General features: G+C 40.9%; 1 protein-coding gene across 9 annotated transcripts in view; it reads right to left on the bottom strand.

Moving 5' to 3' along the window:
• Nucleotides 1–23,553, bottom strand: part of CATSPERB (cation channel sperm associated auxiliary subunit beta) — a 191,740-nt gene that overhangs the window by 70,559 nt on the left and 97,628 nt on the right. For all 9 annotated transcript variants that reach the window (XR_001905019.3, XM_017961478.3, XM_017961480.3 and 6 more), the window contains 3 exons: nucleotides 22,650–22,799; nucleotides 19,925–20,083; nucleotides 5,648–5,792 (listed from right to left, as the gene is read on the bottom strand). Coding sequence is in view for 8 of the 9 variants with exons in the window: in XM_017961478.3 (XP_017816967.1) it covers nucleotides 5,648–5,792; nucleotides 19,925–20,083; nucleotides 22,650–22,799 (454 nt within the window). In the remaining variant the exon portion in view is untranslated. The remainder of the gene's footprint in view (nucleotides 1–5,647; nucleotides 5,793–19,924; nucleotides 20,084–22,649; nucleotides 22,800–23,553) is intronic.

The raw sequence follows: 23,553 nt of genomic DNA, 5'->3' as shown, positions 1-23,553 counted from the left end.
TGGGTGAGTAGAGGAGGGGAGTAGGGAAGATTAGAAAGGGAGGGATTATAGAAAGGAGGCAGAGCAAGATGGCTGAATAGAGCCTCCAATGATTATCCATCCCTGCAGAACATCAAATTGAACAATGATGAACATAAGAAAGCACCTTTATAAGAACCAGAAATCAGCTTGGGTACCAGCTTGGCCACAGTGGACAATGCATGAAGTGGGCTCCTGGGGTCTCTGATTCCAGTACTTGGCTCTTGGGTGACATTTCTAAATCTGCCCTGGGCCAGAGTGTGGCCACTGCCCTGAAAGGAGAAACCCAGGACTGGCAGCATTCACCAGAAGCTGACTGAAGAGTCCCTTGGACCTTGAGTGAATAGCAGTGGTAGCCGGGAGGTAATTGCCATGGGCTTGGGGTGGTGGTGGCCATGAAGAGAGACTGCTCTGCTCCAGGATAAAGGAGGGAAGAATGGGAAAGACTTTGTCTTGCAGCTTGGATGCCAGCTTAGCCACAGTAGAATAGAATACCACATAGACTCTAAGGGTCTCAACTTCCTTGGCTCCCAGATGGCGTCTCTGGACCTAGCTGGGGCTGGGGGCAACTCACTGCCCTAAAGCGAAGATCATAACCCTGGCTGGACTCATCACCTGATGACTATAGAGCTCTTGGGCCTAGAGTAAACATAGGTAGTAGCCAGGCAGTGGGCACTGTGGGCCTTGGGCAAGACCCAGTGCTGTGCTGGCTTTGGGTTTGACCCAGTGCAGTCCTAGTGGTGGTGGCTACAGGGGTGCCTGCATCACCCCTGCCCTAGCTCCAGGCAGCTTAGCACAGAGAAAGAGACACTATTTGTTTGGTGGAAAGTAAGGTAAGATAACAAAAGTCTCTTCTTGGTAATACAGGGAGTTCTCCTGGATCTTACACAAGACCACCAAGGCAGTACTTCTACAAGTTGGCAATAGCCAAAGCATTACTGGGCTTGAGGTACCTCCTAATGCAGATTCAGCTACAGTGAGCAAAGACTTAGATCACAACACTCAAGTCCCTTTGAATACTTGGAAAGCTTTCCCAAGAAGGATAGGTATGAACAAGCCCAGACTGTGAAGATTACAATAAATACCAAACTCTTTAATCCCCAGACACCAATCAATGTCCAGAAGCATCAAGATCATCCAGGAGAACATGACCTCACCAAAAGAACAAAATAAGGCACCAGAGACCAATCTTGGAGAGACAGAGATATGTGACCTTTCAGACAGAGAATTCAAAATAGCTGTTTTGAGAAAACTCAAGGAAATTCAAGATAATACAGAGAAGGAGTCCAGCCTATCAGATAAATATAACAAAGAGATTGAAACAATTAAAAAGAATCAAGCAGAATTCTGGAGCTGAAAAATGTAATTGACATACTGAAGAATTATCAGAGTCTCTTAACAGCAGAATTGATAAAGCGGAATAAAGAATTAATGAGCTTGAAGACAGCCCAGTTAAAAATGCACAATTAGAGGAGATGAAAGAAAAAAGAATAAAAAGGAATGAAGCATGCTTGTAAAATCTAGAAAATAGCCTCAAAAGGGCAAATCTAAGAGTTATTGGCCCCAAAGAGGAGAAAGAGATAGGGATTGAACATTTATTCAAAGGAGTAATAACAGAGAACTTCCCAAACCTAGAGAAAGATATCAATATTCAAGTACAAGAAGGTAACAGAACACCAAACAGATTTAAGCCAAAGAAGATTACCTCAAGGCATTTAATAATGAAACTCCCAAAGGTCAAGGATAAAAAAAGGATCCTGAAAGCAGCAAGAGAAAAGAAACAATAACATACAAAGGAGCCCCAACACATCTGGCAGCAGACTTTTCAGTGGAAACCTTACAGGTCAGGAGAGAGTGGCATGACATTTTATCCTAGAATGGTATATCTGGCAAAAATATCCTTCAGACATGAAAAAGAAACACTTTCCCAGATAAAAAAAGAAACCTGAGGTATTTCATCAACACCAGACCTGCCATATGAGAAATGCTAAAGGGAATACTTCAAGCATAAATAGAAAGATATTAATGAGCAATAAGAAATCATCTGAAGGCACAAAACTCACTGGTCATAGTAAGTACACAGAAACATACAGAATATCGTAACATGTTAATTATGGTGTGTAAACTCATATCTTGAGTAGAAAAACTAAAAGACACACTGATCAAATATAATAACTACAACAACTTTTCAAGATATGTCAGTTTAAAATAATGGGTTATAAGATATTACGGTAACCTAGAATTTAAAAACATACAACAGTTATACAAAAAATAAAAGCAAGAAATTAATAGAAGAATTGATCAAGTGGAATAAAAAATCAGTGAGCTTGAAGACAGAAATTAAAACATGCTACCAGAGAAAATTGTCTTCACTAAAAGGAAGATAGGAAGGAAAGAGAGAAGGAAGGGAAGACCACAAAACAACCAGAAAAAAATTAACTAAATGTCAGGAGTAAGTTCTTACTTATCAATAACAACATTTAATGTAAATGGACTAAACTCTCCAATCAAAAGACGTAGAGTGCCTGAATGGATTTTTTTTTTAAAAGTCCCAGTGATCTGTTGCCTACAAGAAACACACTTCACCTATAAAGACACACATAGACTGAAAATAAAGAGATGGAAAAATATATTCCATGCAAGTGGAAACCAAAAAAGAGCAGAAGTCGCTATACTTATATCAGACAAAATAGATTTCAAGACAAAAACTATAGAAAGAGACAAAGAAGGTCATTACATAATGATAAAGGGGTCAATTCAGCAAGAGGAAATAAAAATTATAAATACATATACACCCAATGCTGGAGCACTCAGATACAGAAAGTAAATATTATTAGAGCTAAGGAGAGAAACAGATCCCAATACAATAACTGTTGGAGATTTCAACAACCCATGTTCACCTTTGGACGTGATTTTCTCTCTGGACAGGTCATCCAGACAGAAAATCAAATAAGAAACATTGGACTTAATCTGCACTGTAGACTCTATGGACCTAATAGATATTTACAGAACATTTCAACCAATGGCTGCAGAATGCATGCTCTTCTCCTCAGCACATAGATCATTCTGAAATAAATAGAATATATGTTAGGCCATCCATATCCATATGCAGAAGATATCCATGTGCAGAAGAATGAAACTAGACCTCTTTCTCCACACACAAAAATCAAATCAAAATGGATTAAAGGCTTAAATCTAAAAACCATAAAATAACTAAAAGAAAACTTTGAGGAAACTATCCAGGACATTAATCTAGGCAAAGATTTCTTGAGTAATATTCCACAAACACAGGCAACCAAAGCAAAAACGGACAAATGGAATCACATCAAGTTAAAGAGCTTCTGCACAGCAAAAGAAACAATCAACAAAGTGAAGAGACAGTCCACAGAACAGGAGAAAATATATGCAAACTACTCATCTGACAAGGAATTAGTAACTAGAATATATAAAAAGCTCAAACAACTCAATAGGAAAAAACTAACAATCTGATTTTAAAATGGACAAAAAATCTGAATAGACATTTCTCAAAAGATGACATACAAATGGCAAACAGGCGTATGAAAAGGTGCTCAATATCACTGACCATCAGAGAAATACAAATCAAAACTACAATGAGATTATCATCTCATCCCAGTTAAAAGAGCTCTTATCGAAAAGACAGGCAATAATGAATGCTAGTGAGGATATGGAGATTGTACACTGTTGGTGGGAGTATAAATTAGTACAATAGAGAGTACATTAGTACTATGAAGAAAAATTTGGAGGTTCCTCAGAAAACTAAAAATAGAGCTACCATATGATCCAGCAACCCCATTGCTAGGATATACCCCCCAAAAAGAGATCAGTATATTGAAGAGATAGCTACACTCCCATGTTTATTGTAGCACTATTCACAATAGTGAAGCTTTGGAAGCAGCCTAAGTGTCCATCAACAGATCAATGAATAAAGAAAATATGGTACATATACACAATGGAGTACTACTATTCAGCCATAAAAAAGAATGAGATCCTGTCATTTGCAACAACATGATTGGAACTGGAGGACATTATGTTAAGTAAAATATGCCAGGGACAGAAAGACAGAGTTTGTATGTTCTCACTTATTTGAGGGAACTAAATATTTTAAAAATTGAACTCACAGACATAGAGAGTAGAATAATGGTTACCAGAGGCTGGGAAGGGTAGTGGGGCATTATGTAGGGGGAGAATGGCGATGGTTAATGGGTACAAAAATATCATCACATAGAACAAATAAGATCTAGTATTTGACAGCACAACAGAGTGACTACAGTCAATAATAATTTATTGTACATTTTAAAATAACTGGAAGAATATAATTTGAATGTTTGTAACACAAAGAAAGCATAAATTCTTAATGTGATGGATACCCCATTTACCCTGATATGATTATTGCACAGTGTATGCCTGTATCAAAATATCTAATGTATCCCATAAATTTATACACCTACTATGTACCCACAAAAATTAAGAATAAAATTTTTTTAAAAAAGGAAGGGAAGAGAAGGAAGAAACTAACAGCATGTAAAAGATAAAAAGAATCAAGTTGAGACAAAGCATATCCCAAGAGAAGAGGTAAATTTACTTCCGTATTCTGCTCAAAAAATATTAATAAACTAAATTCAACAAAACAAGATCTCAAAGACTCAATAATAGAATGACAAAATAAAATGAAAATGCAGGTCACGAACATATAGAAATAAATTGAGAATCATGTCCCTTTATCACTCTAGGGTCCTAGGCTGGTTAGCAAAATTCAACTGAGTTGGAAAGGAGTGGGCAACTGTCATTAAGGTCAATCAATATTAACTGTTTTGAGATTTGCTAAAGTGTTCAGAATTACAGCCAGATAGGAAGAATAAATTTTAGTGTTCTATACCACTGGAGGATGGCATAGTTAACACTAATATATTATATAGTTTCAAATAGCTAGGAAGAGGATATTGAACATTCCCAATACAAAGAAATGATAAATATTTGAGATGACAGAAATGCTAATTACCCTGATCTGATCACTCTACATTATATGTATCAAAATAGTGCTTTGTACCCCATGAATATGTAAAATCAGTATTTGTTAGTTAAGAAGTACAATTATACTTAAAAATTAGCTACTTCTTTTGCTATGCAAACACTGATAGGAACTATATAGAGTTGATCAATGAAAGCACAAGATTACCAAATGAAAGCGATGAGAGCAGTGTATCATTCACACAACTTCACCATTACTAGTTGTGTGTCAGTTGTATCAGTGTAATCAGCAAAAGTAAGCTAACATTACCTACTTCAGCAAGGTTGTTGTGAATATCAAATGAGACGATATTTGTAACATGTTGAGCACAATTGTAGCTTGACAAGTGGCAACTGTTATTATTTGGCTTTTGGGACAGTAAAATGTTTCTGAAATGGTAAATGAGAACATAGCATGGTGACCTAGTGTTGCCTTTCTTTAGGGCTATCCATAGGATACTACTTCTATAGATCCTACAAATCCATCACCCCTAATAGTTTTGAGATCTTAGGATTAGTTAATTAATACGGCAGATTTTTCATATATCTTCTAATCCTGGGCCACATGTAATGCTTACACCAGTGAAAGCAAATTTCTTACCTGCCTTTGTCAAGTAAACCTTTCCACGTTGAGAAACAAAAGTAATAGCTGATGTATAAAAACTATGAAAAGTCTTCTTTATGATATCATTATGAAAGTCAGCTACTAATTGAAAGGTGCTGCCGCCATCGACTGAAAGCCATATCTAAAGGAATAAAGAGATAATATCTCACTAAATAGCTGCCATGCAACAGTTGGCAATTACCTATCAGCCTACATGAGAATAGCCATGTGGCATGATCTTTTTCATATGCCTACATTCATCACACAGACACACACACACACACACACACACACACACACACTCGTATGCAGACTCCTTATCTACTTTGTCTACCTTCTATTTCCATCCTAGAGTGTGTATGAAGGTGTCTGTGGCAGAGTAGCAGGTCTACACAATATGCATAGTGATTGTATAAAACAACAAAGTTATTCCTATGATCTCCCAAATAATTCTGTGTTCATAAAAGAATGGAGTGCTGGGTGCATTTGGATCTGGGGAGGGGTTTACGCCATATTGACATAATACTTCATGTTCTAGGTGTCTGGCAAATATATATGCAGACATAGTTTGCATGGAAAAGCCCTTGTCATTTGCAAGGGATGTGTCCTGGTACCTTCGTAGATCCTCAAATCACTTATCTCACTGTACAGTTATATTAGTTTATTACTATAGCATCTTAGTTTCTGTATTTCCTCATCTTTAGGTAAGAGTTGTTTGAGGATAAAACAGATCGATTATGTATTAATGATTCCTACTTGCTACCTCTTTTAATAGCCTGAGACTCATTCACATGAAGATTTCTGTTGTTTGGATTTTTAAAAATTAATTTTAATAACAAGTTATACAAGAAAATAGGCTTTTCTTGCATTTCCAACTTTATAAATATGGCTGAAGAGTCTGAGACCACCATCCAAATAATTCTTCTTTTATACCTCATCTGATATAATCAATCCTAGTCTCCTCTATCTCTTCCCAGAGGTAACCAGTTATTCAGTTTGCAAATTCTAAGCATTTACATTCATATGTATGCAGATACCAATAAAATATGTACAGTACTGATTTCATTTTTATGGTGGGGAGGAGAGAAAGGCTTTTAGACTTGGACAGGAAGTACCTTTGACCTGGACTGCTTGCTTACTGGGCCTGAATATTACAAACACACACAGGAAACGTACTGAATACACATAGGTGCTTCTGTTACTCAGGATGCAGCACTCATTGCTGGCATAATACAATCTATGAGCCGAAACATATGGTATGTGGACCTCAATTTTCACTCTTGCTTTGGGCCCTGCAAACATTACTGGTGAGCAGGGAGGTAGTTAGGGTGTCTAAGGAAGGGCACTTTGAACAGTAGGTTCGAACTTGTATCATACTGTACCTGTTGTTCTATAAGTTACATTTGTCACGCAACCCTATGTCTCGGGTCTTTTTATGTTAGCTCATGTGGATCAGCACATTATTCTACACTGTCCCATAATCTCCAACTTATGGATATATCATACTTGAGATAGTCTACTTTTCCACTAATGAACATTTAAAAGTTGTACCCAAATTTTCAGTGTTGTGAATAGTACTGCAGTGAACATTCATTTATCTGCCTATCTGTACTAATGTCACAGTGTTATCTTTAAAGGAAATACTGAAAAATTGAGTTGCTGAGTCAGATGCTATGCATACATATAAGACAGGGTCTCTGTCACCCAGGCTGCAGTGCAGTGGCATGATCTTGGCTCACTGCCACCTCTACCTTCCCAGCTCAAGTGATCTTTTCACCTCCGCCTCCCAAGTAGCTGGGACTACCGGTGTATGCCACCATGCCTGGCTAATTTTTGTACTTTTTGGTAGAGATGGGTTTTTGCCATGTTGCCCAGGCTGGTCTCAAGCTCCCGGGCTTGGCCTCCCGAAGTGCTGGTATCACAGGCATGAGCCACTGCATCTAGCCACATTTCTACAATTTTAATAGAGACTACCCAAGTGCTCTTCAGTTTTGCTGAACCAGATTATAGTCCCACCAGTAGTGTATGAGAGTATCTGTTTTTCCAAACCTCACCAATACTTGATATGACCAAAAATTTATTTTTAATTTTTACTTATGATCTGAATGAAAAATGACATCTCATTGCATTTTTTCCCTAAATATTTTAAATTATTTGTCTATACATGGCTTATTTATATTTTTCCTTATATTATTTAATAATATAATGAACTGTGTGAACTGAAAACCTATGAATCAGCATATTGCTAGTAATTTACATCTTCCTGTTTCTCCCCATTCCTATCCCTCTACCTTTCCTGTTACATATCCAATATCTTGAATTTTGTGTTTTCTCATTCCCTTGGTATTTGAATTATTTTTAGCGCATATGTTCAAATAACATATTGCTTAATTTTACTTATTTTTGCTCTTTGTAAAAAGGGCTATCCATACCATATATTGTCTTCTATAACTTACTTCTCCTCAACATTATGTGCTTAAATTCATACATGTTGCATACAGCTCAGTTCATTTGCTTTTTCATTTCCATATAAAAGTTCATTAGGTGAATAAGATGTAATTTACTTATTCATTTTCCTATTCACAGACATCTGGATTACTTTTAGTAATTTGATCTTATTACTAGCAGTACTCATGACAAACATTTTAAAATGTCTCTGGATATATGTATTTCCCTTGCTGAAAAGTGAAATTGGTGGGACACAGGATATGCAAATATTCACATTCACAAGATAATAATAATAATGGCAAATTGCTTTCCAGAATAGTTGTAATAATTTACTCTCCCAGCAGCCATATATAAGAAATCTTGTTGATCTACACTTTCTTCAACATTTTGTATCATCAGAATTAATTTTGCCAATTAAGTATCTGGAAATGATATCATTGTTCATTCCTGATTTGTATTTCCCTGATTGCTTGTAAACTCCATCATCTCTTCACATATTCGTTCCACTTGTTTCCTTTTCTGTGATATGCTCATGTGTGTGTTTTTTCCTTTGTGTTATTAGGTTGTCTTTTTCATATTGCTTTGCAGAAATTCTTTCTATATTCTTACTTCTATAATTCTTTCTTAGTTAAATGTGGTGCAAATATCATCTCCCAGTTTGCAGATTGTTGTTTTTCACTTCTTAGGATATCCTTCATGAAAAAGTCTCTTCGTTTTTCTCTCCTTCTTCTTCCTTTCTCCTTCCTCCTCCCTCCTCCACCTCCTTCTCCTCTTCTGCTTCCCCCTCCTCCTTTTTTTAAAAAGAGGATGCAGAGAACTTTCATTGGATAAAAAGTGAAGTTAAGAGACTCTATGATCTGATTTGGGGGCCTAACAAAATGAGAAAACTGACCGCTAAATGGCTGACTTACAAGTGAGCTTTTGGCCGTATCACCAGTGTAACTTAGGATCAGTCTTCATTTCCTTTATTATTTTTCATTTTGAATGTTTAACTGGATCCAAATTATAAGTCATTGCCAAATTACTTTGGAAATATCCTTTGTCTTGATTATGTTACTGCATATGGATGGTGCTCAAAATTATTAAAAATTAATTCAGATGTTTTCAATTTTGTGAAGAGATGGCAGGTATTTTCTAGGTCAAAATACAAAAGTGATTTGTGATCTAACTATTGGTTATCTTATAATTTTTTCTTTTTTATTGAGGTAAAAAACACATATCATAAACTTTATCATGTTATCCATTATTAAGCATACAGTTCAGTAGTGTTACATATATTTACATTGTAGTGGAAGAGTTCCCCTAGACATGCATAGTCTTCCCCATTACTAGCATTCCCCAACAACTGATGAACCTACATTGATACATCATTACCACGCAGAGTCCATAGTTTACATTAGGGACCTTTCTTAGTCTTGTACATCCTATAGACTTACACAAATGTATAATGGCATGTATCCACCATTATAGTATGAGACAGAAGAGTTTCACTGCCCTAAAAGTCCTCTGTTCTCGGCCTATCCAGCCTCTCTGCCCTCTAATCCCTGGCAGCCACGGATCTTTTTGCTCTCTCCATAGTTTTGCCTTTTCCAGAATGTTATATATTGCAATCATAAAGTTTGTAGCATTTTCAGATTAGTTTCTATCCCTTAGTAATATGCATTTAAGTTTCTTCCTTTTTTTTTTTTTTTTTTTTTTTTTTTGAGACAGAGTCTCACTCTATCACCCAGGCTGGAGTGCAGTGGTGCAATCTCGGCTCACTGCAACCTCTGCCTCCCCAGTTCAAGCGATTCTCCTGTCTCAGTCTCCTGAGTAGCTGGGATTATAGGTGCCCACCACCACACCCAGCTAATTTTTGTATTTTTTGTAGAGACAGGGTTTCACCATGTTAGCCAGGCTGGTCTCAAATTCCTGACCTCAGGTGATCCTCCCACCTCGGCCTCCCAAAGTGCTGGGATTACAGTCTTCCACGTCTTTTACATGGCTTGATATCTCATTTCTGCTTAGCACTGAATAATAATCCATTATCTGGATATACCAAGTATATTTGTCCATTCTCCTAGTGAAGGACATCTTGATTGCAGTACAACCCTCACATCCAACTGGACCGTTTTGCAAGCTCTATTAGATTTACATCAGTTTTAGCTATTGTTCTTCTGTTTCCACAAGAATTGTTCCAATTCCTTGGCCTTTCTAAATTTTTGTTCAACTGTTAGTTCTGTTTCTTAGCTCCATTTCAGTGGACACCATATAAACGCTTTATCTTTAATTCTGACTATTTATTGTCCACAATCAAAACACACATAAATGGATTTTGTGTGTGTGTGAGATCAGGTCTCACTCTGTCACCCAGGTTGGAGTGCAATGGCACAGTCTTGGCTAACTGCAACCTCTACCTCCCAGGTTCAAGGAATCCTCCCACTTCAGCCTCCTGAGTAGCTGGGACCACAGGCACATACCACCACAGCTGGATAATTTTTTTTTGTATTTTTTGGTGGAGACAGGGTTTTGCCATGTTGCCCAGGCTGGTCTCGAACTCCTGAGCTCAGGTGATGCATCCACCTCGGCATCCCAAAGTGCTGGGATTACAGGTGTAGCCACTGCACTCAGCCTGAATTTTTGAGATGTATAACATACTGGCAAAAAATTTGATCTACATGCTTTTAAACCATTAAGTTCAAGTATGACAACTTCTTACATCACTGTTAGTTTCCAATCCATGGGCCCTAGGAATTCTAGAACAAAAGACAATGAAGCAACCACTTTTTCAAAAAATGACAGAAAATGAGTAAATAAAGTCATAGGATTCTACACAGTTGGAGAAATACACAGAAAAAAAACCCCACAAGATGGATACTGGAAGAACTTCATGCCCAAGAAGTCTATTTAGATGATCACCTGTTATATATGTGGAGAAACCTGAACACGACCGAATGCAAATTGTGTTCCTCTTACAAGGGGAACAAACGTTCAAGGGTCAAAGAAGAAATTAGGGGTTTTAAACTGATATTGGCTGGGTGCAGAGGCTCATGCCTGTAATCCCAGCACTTTGGGAGGCCAAAGTGGGCAGATAACTTGAGGTTAGGAGATCGAGACCAGCCTGGCTAACATGGTCATGGAACCCCCTCTTTACTAAAAATACAAAAATTAGCTAGGTGTGGTGGCAGGTGCCTGTAATCCCAGCCACTTGGGAGGCTGAGGCAGGAGAATCACTTGAACCCAGGAGGTGGTGGTCACAGTGAGCCGAAATGGTGCCACTGCACTCCAGCCTGGGTGACAGAACGAGTCTCCGTCTCAAAAACAAACAAACAAAAAAACAAACAAAAAAACCAAAACTGATGTGGTTAGGCTTTGTGTCCCTACCCAGATCTCATCTTGAATTATAATCCCCATGATCCCCAGGTGTTGAGGAAGGAACCAGGTGGAGGTGATTGGATCATGAGGGCAGTTCCCCCATGCTGTTCTCATGATAGTAAGTGAGTTCTGATGAGATCTAATGGTTTTATAAGAGGCTGTTGCCCCTTCACTCTGCCACTCTTCTCTCTCCTGTTGCCATGTGAAGATGTGCCTTCTGTCATGAGAGGTGAAGCCTTGGACTTCCTGGGTCGAGTGGGGACTTGGAGAACTTTTCTGTCTAGCTAGAGGATTGTAAACACACCAATCAGTACTCTGTTTCTAGCAAAAGGTTTGTAAATGCACCAATCAGCACTCTGTAAAAATGCACCAATCAGCACTCTGTGTCTAGCTAAAGGTTTGTAAACGCACCAATCAGCACTCTGTGTCTAGCTAAAGGATTGTAAATGCACCAATCAGCACTCTGTAAAATGGACCAATCAGTGCTCTATAAAATGGACCAATCAGCAGGACGTGGGCAGGACTAAAGGGAATAAAAGCTGGTCACCCAAGCCAGCAGTGGCAACCCACTTGGGTCCCCTCCCACGCTGTGGAAGTTTTGCTCTTTCGCTCTTCACAATAAATCTTGCTGCTGCTCACTCTTTGGGTCCCACTACCTTTATGAGCTGTAACACTCACCGCGAGGGTCTGCAGCTTCATTCCTGAAGTCAGCGAGACCATGAACCCACCAGGAGGAACAAACAACTCTGGACACACCCCCTTTAAGAGCTGTAACACTCACTGTGAAGGTCTGTGGCTTCACTCTTGAAGTCAGCGAGACCATGTACCCACCGGAAGGAAGAAACTCTGGACACATCTGAACATCTGAAGGGACATACTCTGGACACACCATCTTTAAGAGCTGTAACACTCACCGCAAGTGTCCGTGGCTTCATTCTTGAAGTCAGCGAGACCAAGAACCCACAAGAAGGAACCAATTCTGGACACATTTTGGTGACCACAAAGGGACAATCACCAAGTGGTGAGTACCATCGGACCCCTTTTGCTTGCTATTCTGTCCTGTTTTTCCTTAGAATTCAGGGGCTAAATACCGGGCATCTATTGGCCAGTTAAAAGTGACTAGCATGACTGCAGGATTAAAGACACGGGTGTCAGGCTTTCTGGGAAGGGGCTCTCTAACAACCCCCGACTCTTTGGAGCTGGGAGCTTGGTTTGCCAGGAACCAGCTTCTGCTTTTCCTGTACTTCTGGGCTGAGCTGAGGGTCAACAGAGAGGAAAGCCATTCAGCTTCGGGGTCCCAACAACAAGTTGGTTGACCCTGAAGCCATGAGTGGAACTCTCAAAGTCATGTCACCCAAGCAAGACTCGCCTATCTATCCTATCTATCCTGACCCTTGCCTCCTGGATCCTAATGCCTGTCAGACAAACTTCCTCCCGCCTCTCTTCTCCAAGGCTAGTCACGCTTCTAAAAACAACTCCCTGTCTCTGGTGCTTTTCTAGTTTCTCCTATAAGGATGATTTCTAGTATAAACTTTAGGACTCTATTCCCTTCTTCAGGCATCCAGGCTCACTAATCAGAAACACATAATTTTTGCCCAAAGTCCCATTGTAGGGGGCACTACCTGGAATTTTAGGATCCCTCCTCAGACAAGCAGGCCTAATAAAAGCTATTCCCGAAGCTAGGATATGGGGAGCCTCAGAAATTGTATCCTTCCTATTCACATAAGTGAGGATGAAAGGCATCACCCTTTCAACTCTGGAGATCCCTTCCCTCCCTCAGGGTATGGCCCTCTGCTTCATTTTGGGGCATAACATCTTTATAGGACATGGGTAAAGTCCCATTACTAACAGGAGAATGCTTAGGACTCTAACAGGTTTTCAAGAATGCATTGGTAAGGGCCATTAAATCCGATTTTTCTTGGTCTTCTTTGTGGTCTAGGAGGACAGGCAAGGGTGCATGTATTCGAGAATGCATTGGTAAGGGCCACTAAATCCAACCTTCCTCGGTCCTCCTTGTGGTCTAGGAGGAAAACTAGTGTTTGTGCTGCTGCGTCGGTGAGCGCAACTATTCCAATCAGCAGGATCCAGGGACCGTTGCAGGTTCTTAGGCAAAAGGTGTTTCCACTGCTGTGTTGGTGAGCACAACTATTTTGATCAGCAGGGTCTAGGCACCATTGTGGGTTCTTGGGCAAGAGGTGTTTCTGCTGCTGCATCAGCGAGTGCAACTACTCTGATAAGCAGGGTCCAGGGACTGTTGCGGGTTCTTGGGCGGGGAGAGACACAAACAAACCAAAACCACAGATGGTTTTGTCTTTCAGATGGGAAACACTCAGGCATCAACAGGCTCACCCTTGAAATGCATTCTAAGCTATTGGGACTGATTTGACCCATAAACCCTGAAAAAGAGGCGGCTCATTTTTTTCTGCACAATGGTTTGGCCCTGATATTCTCTCTCTGATGGGGAAAAATGGCCACCTGAGGGAAGTATAAATTATGATACTATCCTGCGGCTTAACCTTTTCTGTAAGAGGGAAGCCAAATGGAGTGAAATATCTTATGTCCAGGTTTTCTTTTCATTGAAGGAGAATACACAATTATGCAAAGTTTGCAATTTACATCCCACAGGAGTACCTCTCAGCTTACCCCCATATCCTAGCCTCCCTATAGCTCCCCTTCCTATCAATAGGCCTCCTCCAATCTCCCCAACCCAGAAGGAAGCAAGCAAAGAAATCTCCAAGGGATCACAAAAACCCCCATTGGTTATGTCCCCTTCAAGCTGTAGGGGGGAGGGGAATTTGGCCCAACCTGGATACATGTCCCCTTCTCCCTCTCTGATTTAAAGCAGATCAAGGCAGACCTGGGAAAGTTTTTGGATGATCTTGATAGGTACATAGATGTCCTACAGGGTCTAGGGCAAACTTTCTATCTCACTTGGAGAGATGTCATGCTATTGTTAGATCAAACTCTGGCCTTTAATGAAAAGAATGTGGCTTTAGCAGCAGCCCGAGAGTTTGGAGATATCTGGTATCTTAGTCAAGTAAATGATAGAATGACAGCCGAAGAAAGGGATGAATTCCCTGCTGGTCAGCAAGCCATCCCCAGTATGGATCCCCACTGGGACCTCGACTCAGATCATGGGGACTGGAGTCGTAAACATCTGTTGACCTGTGCTCTAGAAGGACTAAGGAGAATTAGCAAAAAGCCCATAAATTACTCAGTGATGTCCACCATAACTCAGGGAAGGAAGAAAATCCTTCTGCCTTCCTCAAGTGGCTATGGGAGGCCTTAAGAAAATATGCTCCCATGTCAGCCGACTCACTAGAAGGTCAATTGATGCTAAAAGATAAGTTTATTATCCAATCAGCCGCAGATATCAGGAGAAAGCTCCAAAAGAAGCCCTGGGCCCTGAACAAAATCTGGAAGTATTATTAAACCTGGCAACCTCAGTGTTCTGTAACAGGGACCAAGAGGAACAGGCCCAAAAGCAAAAACGAGATCAGAGAAAGGCCGCAGCCTTAGTCATGGTCCTCAGACAAACAAATCTTGGTGGTTCAGAGGAGACAGAAAATGGAGCAGGAATCACCCAGCAGGGCTTGTTATCAGTGTGGTTTACAATGACACTTTAAGAAAGATTGTCCAATGAGAAACAAGCTGCCCCCTCATCCATGTCCGCTATGCCGAGGCAATCACTGGAAAGTGCACTGCCCCAGAGTGCAATGGTTCTCTGGGCCAGAAGCCCCCAACCAGATGATCCAACAACAGGACTGAGGGTGCCCAGGGCAAGTGCCAGCTCATGTCATCACCCTCACTGAGCCCCGGGTATGTTTAACCATTGAGGGCCAGGAAATTGACTTCCTCCTGGACACTGGCACGGCCTTTTCAGTGTTAATCTCCTGTCCCAGACGACTGTCCTCAAGGTCCATTACCATCTGAGGAATCCTGGGACAGCCTGTAACCAGGTATTTCTCCCACCTCCTCAGTTGTAATTGGGAGACTTTGCTCTCTTCACATGGCTTTCTTGTGATGCCTGAAAGTCCCACACCTTATTAGGGAGGGATATATTAGTGAAAGCTGGAGCTATTATCTACATGAATATGGGGAACAAGTTACCCATTTGTTGTCCCCTACTTGAGGAGGGAATCAACCCTGAAGTCTGGGCATTGGAAGAACAATTTAGAAGGGTAAAAAATGCCTGCCCAGTCGAAATCAGGCTAAAAGATCCCACCACTTTTCCTTATCAAAGGCAATATCCCTTAAAGCCTGAAGCTCATAAAGGATTACAGGATATTGTTAAACATTTAAAAGCTGAAGGCTTAGTAAGGAAATGCAGCAGTCTCTGCAACACCCCAATTCTAAGAGTACAAAAACTGAACAGTCAGTGGAGACTAGTGCAAGATCTTAGACTCATCTAATGAGGCAGTAATTCCTCTATATCCAGTTGTACCCAACCCCTATACCCTGCTCTCTCAAATACCAGAGGAAGCAGAATGGTTCACTGTTCTGGACCTCAAGGATGCCTTCTTCTGTATTCTCCTGCACTCTGACTCCCAGTTTCTCTTTGCCTTTGAGGATCCCACAGACCACACATTCCAACTTATGTGGACGGTCTTTCCCCAGTGGTTTAGGGATAACCCTCATCTGTTTGGTCAGGCACTGGCCCAAGATCTAGGCCATTTCTAAAGTCCAGGCACTCTGGTCCTTCAGTATGTGGATGATTTACTTTTGGCTACCAGTTCGGAAACCTCATGCCAGCAGGCTACTCTAGATTTCTTGAACTTTCTAGCTAATCAAGGGTACAAGACATCTAGGTTGAAGGCCCAGCTTTGCCTACAGCAGGTGAAATATCTAGGCCTAATCTTAGCCAGAGGAACCAGGGTCCTCAGTAAGGAACGAATATAGCCTATACTGGCTTATCCTTGCCCTAAGACACTAAAACAGCTGCAGGGGTTCCTTGGAATCACCAGCTTTTGCCAACTATGGACCCCCAGATATAGCAAGATAGCCAGGTCCCTCTATACTCTAATCAAGGAGACCCAGAGGGCAAATATTTATCTAGTAGAATGGGAACCAGAGGCAGAAACAGCCTTCAAAACCTTAAAGCAGGCCCTAGTACAAGCTCCAGCTTTAAGCCTTCCCACAGGACAAAACTTCTCTTTATACATCACAGAGAGAGCAGAGATAGTTCTTGAAGTCCTTACTCAGACTCATGGGACAACCCCACAACCAGTGGCATACCTAAGTAAGGACATTGATGTAGTAGCAAAAGGCTGGCCTCACTGTTTATGGGTAGTTGCAGCAGTGGCCATCTTAGTGTCAGAGGCTATCAAAATAATACAAAGAAAGGATCTCACTGTCTGGACTACTCATGATGTAAATGGCATACTAGGTGCCAAAGGAAGTTTATGGCTATCAGACAGCTGCCTACTTAGATACCAGGTGCTACTCCTTGAGGGACTGGTGCTTCAAATATGTACGTGCGTGGCCCTCAACTCTGCCACTTTTCTCCCAGAGGATGGGGAACCAATCGAGCATGACTGTCAACAAATTATAGTCCAGACTTATGCCGCCCAACATGATCTTTTAGAAGTCCCCTTAGCTAATCCTGACCTTAACCTATATACTGATGGAAGTTCATTTGTGGAGAATGGGATACGAAGGGCAGATTATGCCATAGTTAGTGATGTAACCATACTTGAAAGTAAGCCTCTTCCCCCAGGGACCAGTGCCCAGTTAGCAGAACTAGTGGCACTTACCCAAGCCTTAGAACTGGGAAAGGGAAAAAGACTAAATGTGTATACAGATAGCAAGTATGCTTATCTAATCCTACATGCCCATGCTGCAATAAGAAAAGAAAGGGAGCTCCTAACCTCTGGGGGAACGCCTGTTAAATACCACAAGGAAATTATGGAGTTACTGCACGCAGTGCAAAAACCCAAGGAGGTGGCAGTCTTACACTGCTGAAGCCATCAAAAAGGGAAAGGAGAGAGGAGAACAGCAGCATAAGTGTCTGGCAGAGGCAGGGAAAGACCAGCAGAAAGGAAAGAGATAAAGAGACAGAAATTCAGAGAGAAAGAAAGAGAAAGAGAGACACAAAGTCAAAGACAGAAGGAAAGAGAGAGATAGAAGTAGTCAAGAAAAAACAGTGTACCCTATTCCTTTAAAAGCCAGGGTAAATTTCTGTCTACCCAGCCAAGGCATATTCTTCTTATGTGGAACTTCAATCTATATCTGCCTCTCAGACAGTCTGCAAGAAATAACGAAATCTGTCTTTACTCTACAATCCCAAATAGACTCTTTGGTAGCAGTGACTCTCCAAAACCGCCAAGGCCTAGACCCTCTCACTGCTGAGAAAGGAGGACTCTGCACCTTCTCAGGGAAAGAGTGTTGTTTTTAGACTAGCCAGTCAGGGATAGTAAGAGATGCTGCCTGGTGTTTACAGGAAAAGGCTTCTGAAATCAGACAACGCCTTTCAAACTCTTATACCAACCTCTGGAGCTGGGCAACATGACTTCTCCCCTTTCTAGGTCCTGTGACAGCCATTTTGCTGTTACTCGCCTTTGGGCCCTGTATTTTTAACCTCCTTGTCAAATTTGTTTCCTCTAGGATTGAGGCCATCAAGCTACAGATGGTCTTACAAATGGAACCCCAAATGAGCTCCACTAACAACTTCTACCAAGGACCCCTGGACTGACCCACTGGCCCTTTCACTGGCCTAAATAATTCCCCTCTGGAGGACACTACAACTGTAGGGCCCCTTCTTCACTTCTATCCAGCAGGAAATAGCTAGAGCTGTCATTGGCCAATTCCCAATAGCAGTTGGGGTGTCCTGTTTAGAGGGCAGATTGAGAGGTGAAGCCAGCTGGACTTCCTGGGTTGAGTGGGGACTTGGAGAACTTTTCTGTCTAGCTAGAGGATTGTAAACACACCAATCAGTGCTCTATGTCTAGCTAAAGGTTTGTAAACGCACCAATCAGCACTCTGTAAAAATGTACCAATCAGCGCTCTGTGTCTAGCTAAAGGTTTATAAATGCACCAATCAGCACTCTGTGCCTAACTAAAGGATTGTAAACGTACCAACCAGCACTCTGTAAAATGGACCAATCAGCACTCTGTAAAACGAACCAGTCAGCACTCTGTAAAATGGACCAATCAGCAGGACATGGGTGGGGTCAAATAAGGGAATAAAAGCTGGCTACCGGAGCCAGCAGCGGCAACCCACTTGGGTCCCCTTCCATGCTGTGGAAGCTTTGTTCTTTCGCTGTTCACAATAAATCTTGCTGCTGCTCATTCTTTGGGTCCACACTGTCTTTACAAGCTGTAACACCGTGAGGGTCTGTGGCTTCATTCCTGAAGTCAGCAAGACCAGAAACTCAAGGGGAGGAACAACCAACTCCGGATATGCCACCTTTAAGAGCTGTAACACGCACTGTGAAGGTCTGCGGCTTCACTCCTGAAGTCAGCAAGACCACGCACCTACTGGAAGGAACTCTGGACACATCTGAACATCTGAAGGGACAAACTCTGGACACACCATCTTTAAGAGCTGTAACACTCACCACAAGGGTCTGTGGCTTCATTCTTGAAGTCAGCGAGACCAAGCACCCACCGGAAGGAACCAATTCCAGACACAATGATTATAAGTTTTCCGAGGCCTTCCCAGCCATGCAGAACTGTGAGTCAACTAAACCTCTTTTCTTTATAAATTACCCAGTCTCGGACAGTTCTTTATAGCAGTGTGAGAATGGACTAATACATAACCATTTAGTGTGAAAAACTAAAATATGGAAGAGAGTTTTAAGAAGACCTGGAAACAGGGTATCATCTTTACAAATCTCTAAATTTTGCACATAATATAGATAGTTGAGAAACTGAATTAGTTCCTTCTTTGGAAGTCATTGCAGTACTTTCTTAGTTCCAAAGTTTTGCTTAATGTTTCATAATCTGTGGCCCTTACTTTTTTAAACTGTCAGATGCTCCATAGATGGTATAACTACTCCTTTACCAAGCTTTCAGCGTACTGATACAGAACTGACTGAAGGAGCAGCCAGAGGGTGGAAAAAGCTACCAGAAGGAACTTAAAGAACAAAGCCAGAAGTCAAGCTCAGACAAAATCAAACAGAAAAAGGCAAACATTAAATGCTGGAAACACTAGTTAGAAATACACTTTTGATGAGGTTAGTGGCAAAATCTAAGTAATTCAGAGCTGGAAAGACATGTATAGTAATTGGCAACATTCAAGGTAACTCTGATGTACCCATGGCTCATTTTCATCAGCCAATGAACTACCTGAAAGGTAAAAACTGATAATAGACACCAAGGTTAGTATACAATAAATAGTCAATAAATATTGTCTTCCCTCCCACTGCCATCTCTAGGTCATCAGAGAAGCTCTGTTCTTAATGTACAACCATGCAGCATACAGTAGGTGGATGATTTAACTCTAACACAGACTGAAGTTTCACGTGTACGCACCTGATTGCCATAAACATATAAAAAGTGGCTTCGGGGATGAAATACCATTCCAACGGGAGAAGAGAATGATGGAGGAAACCGAAAAATTGGAAATTTTGCTTGTGCACTTGGTTCATTATTTCTCAGGACGCTCACAGAGACAACGGCAGTTTTCTTAACCTAGGTAAACAAAGAATGAGCAAGTCATGAGAATTTTGCCATTATTATTAGTCTGTGTTACAATTTTTAGAATTTCCTGTTACTTGCATTTTTATTGAGAGAGAGATACATTCACTAACACAACATAGAACTAGAAGGATTAACAGTAATTGTTACCTCTTTACTCCACTACTCTGGCCCCTGCCACACACCCATTTTATAGTTGTTGAAAATGAAGTTTAGGAGATTAAATAATTTGTTGAAAGTTCTATAATTAACAGCAAAGAGAGGTTTATTATAGAATCACTGCTGAACTTGGCAGACAGACTCCAAAGCCCATGCTTATGACTATCATGCCAAAAGTATGGATGCCTAAGCCACACCCCAGTTCTATTCAACCATGATTTTAAAGGGGATCAGAATATGACAGCTCAGGCCAGGCACAGTCTTCAGCTTAAAATTATCTTTATATAAAAGTGTTTGTAATCTCAGCACTTTGGGAGGCTTACGCGAGAGGATTGCTTGAGCCTAGGAATTTGAGAACAGCCTGGTCAACAAAGTGAGACCCAACTGCATAAAAAAAATTAAAAATTAGCCAGGCACGGTGGCATGCACCTGTAGTCCCAGCTACTAATCAGGCCAAGGCAGAGGATCGCTTGAGCCAGGAGTTAGAGTCTACGGTGAGCTATGATCACACCACTGTACTCCAGCCTGAGTGACAGAGTGAGACCGTCTCAAAAGAAAAAAAAGAGATATGAAACCTCAAAATATGCTACTTTTGGCCAGGCACAGTGGCTTACGCCTATAATCCCAGCACTTTGGGAGGCCAAGCTGGGTGGATCACTTGAGGCCAGGAGTTCGAGGTCAGCCTGGACAAAATGGCAAAAACCTGTCTCTACTAAAAATACAAAAATTAGCCGGCGTGGTGGCACACACCTGTAATTTCTGTTACTTGGGAGGCTGAGGTGGGGGAATCTCTTGAATCTGGGAGGCAGAGGTTGTAGTGAGCCAAGATTGCTCCACTGCACTCCAGCCTGGGTGACAGGGACTCTATCTCAAAACAAAAAAATGCCACTTTTATATAAAGATAATTTTAAGCTGAAGACTGTTGAGATTCAACAGATGTAGAGAAAAAACTTTGGAGCCTCTGGTGTCTAACTAAAAGCAGGAACTGCTAGGAAAGAGGCTGACAGAAATTCCTCTTTGGGGCAGATCTACTCCCAGAAGGAAGAATGCAAATAAAACCTGTCCGAAATCCCTTCTCCAGAGGAGTTTTATAGCCCTGAAGGAGAAGGAAAGACCACTCATACCTAGATTTTCAAACATTATCAAAATCATTCATATCTCCTGGCCAGGTGCTGTGGCTCATGCTTGCAATTCCAGCACTTTGGGAGGCCAACGTGGGTGGATCACCTGAGGTCAGGAGTTCAAGACCAGCCTGGCCAACATGACAAAACTCCATCTCTACTAAAAAATACAAAAATTGGCCAGGTGTGGTGGCGGGCACCTGTAATCCCAGCTACTTGGGAGGCTATGGTAGGAGAATCGCTTGAGCCTGGGAGGCAGAGGTTGCAGTGAGGTGGGGTTGCAGTGAGCTGAGATTGTACCACTGCACTCCAGCCTGGGCAGCAGAGTGAGACCCCATCTCAAAAAAGCCCCAAAGAACAAACAAACAAACAAAAAATCGTATCTCCTGTTTGCTGTCCTGAAAACCCATTTATCTTTTGTTTTTTTTCAAAAAAGCATTTTGTGTTTCCATAAATGATTTTCTCCCTCTCCCCTTCACTTATTAAGATGGTACCTTACCTCCAAATTTTAACCTCATCACTGAGTTTCCCATGTGTGCATACTGCACATGTAAATAAACTGTTTTCTCCTATTAATCTTTTTTTTTTTTTTTCCGGTTTAATTTGCAAGGCTCCAGTCATTGAACATAAGAAGGTGGAGGAAAGAGTTTTTTCCTTCCCTACAATCTTGATGATAGGGGCTGAACTTACGGTTTTATTTGTTTGTTTGTTTGTTTTCTCAGACTGGGTTTTGCTCTGTCACCTCGCCTGGAGTGCTAGAGTGCAGTAGTGCCTCACTGTGGTCTTGAAGTCCTGGCCTCAAGCCTCCTGCCTCAGCCTCCCGAATTGCTGGGATTACAGGCATGAACCATCACAACTGTCAGTTTATGTGTTTTTTAATGGCTCCAAGAAGAATTCTAATTCACAGGTAAGGTTAAGGACATTTGGAAGAAAAAGATAAAGATCTGTGGCAATTAATTCCATTTTTTTCGTTTAATTAAGCATTTTATGGAATCTTAAATTTATATAGAAAAATCCCAGCTTATATTCTTTAGAGAATTAGCAAGGGAGAATCACTATGCACACAGCATCACGTTTTCCATTTTCATCAAAATGAATGACAATCAGGCAAGAAATCTCTAAAGTGTTAAGCTATATTATTGATCTTAAATAATTTTGCTGTAGCCAATTTTATTAGGTTCTATTGCCAGACATAACAAGAACTTGAAAATAACTTTCGCTAAGGAAAATTTTTATTGTTGTCATGTCAAGATAAATTCCCTCTGGGATATAAGGCCTACCTTGTTATGGAAGAGGAAAACTCCCGTACCATGCTCTTGGTCAACAAGAAATGTTAGCACTCTTGGAATACTTTTCATTCCTTTAAAAACGTAAGGTAAGCAGGGTACCCATTCAAGAAGTGGTTCCTGACTATAAAAACAAGAGCTTGACTATAAAAAAAAAAGAAGGGAAAAATTAATGCTGTTTTTGAAACATAAGTTCTAATTCTCTTAGTGAAACTAGCCCAATTGTTCATAGAACTAATATTTACAGTTTTTTTTAACAAACAGAAATTAACCCTCCCTCCTTGGTCTTAAAACCCACTGGTCTTTAAACTCCTGGTCTTAAAAACTGCATTTGTCTCATCTGAATTCCTTCTTTAGGAAATTGACCCTCAGGCAAGAAACTTGACCCTTAGGCAAGGAACTGAAACTCAACAGATCACCACATCCAGATAATGAGAAGTCAGACTCCTCATCCATCATGATTGCTTCCTTACCCATCTCTAATTCCTGTTTTCCTACCTTCCTTTCTGTGTAAATACCCCAATTTTACTCAGAGAGACAGGCTTGAGATTTTTATCTCCCATTCTCCTTGGCTGCAGCACCCAATTAAAGCCTTCTTCCCTGGCAATACTTGTTGACTCAGTGATTGGCAGTCTATACAGCAAGCAGCAGGACCTAGACTGAATCCCTGGTGTTTTAGTAACAGTAGGAAAATAAATTAATAACCATTGTGTTGCTCTGACTGATCACAATTGTTTTTTTTTTTTAAATCCTTAATGTGACTGGGTTTGGTGGCTTACGCCTGTAACCCCAGCACTTTGGGAGGCCGAGAGGGGTGGATCATGAGGTCAAGAGATCAAGACCATCCTGGCCAACATGGTGAAACCCCGTCTCTACTAAAAATACAAAAATTAGCTGG

The sequence above is a fragment of the Papio anubis genome, chromosome 7 (genome assembly GCF_008728515.1).
Source record: "Papio anubis isolate 15944 chromosome 7, Panubis1.0, whole genome shotgun sequence".
Lineage (NCBI taxonomy): Eukaryota > Metazoa > Chordata > Mammalia > Primates > Cercopithecidae > Papio > Papio anubis.
The sequence above is the reverse complement of the archived record's forward strand: the minus strand, read 5'-3'. Positions and strand labels throughout refer to the sequence as shown.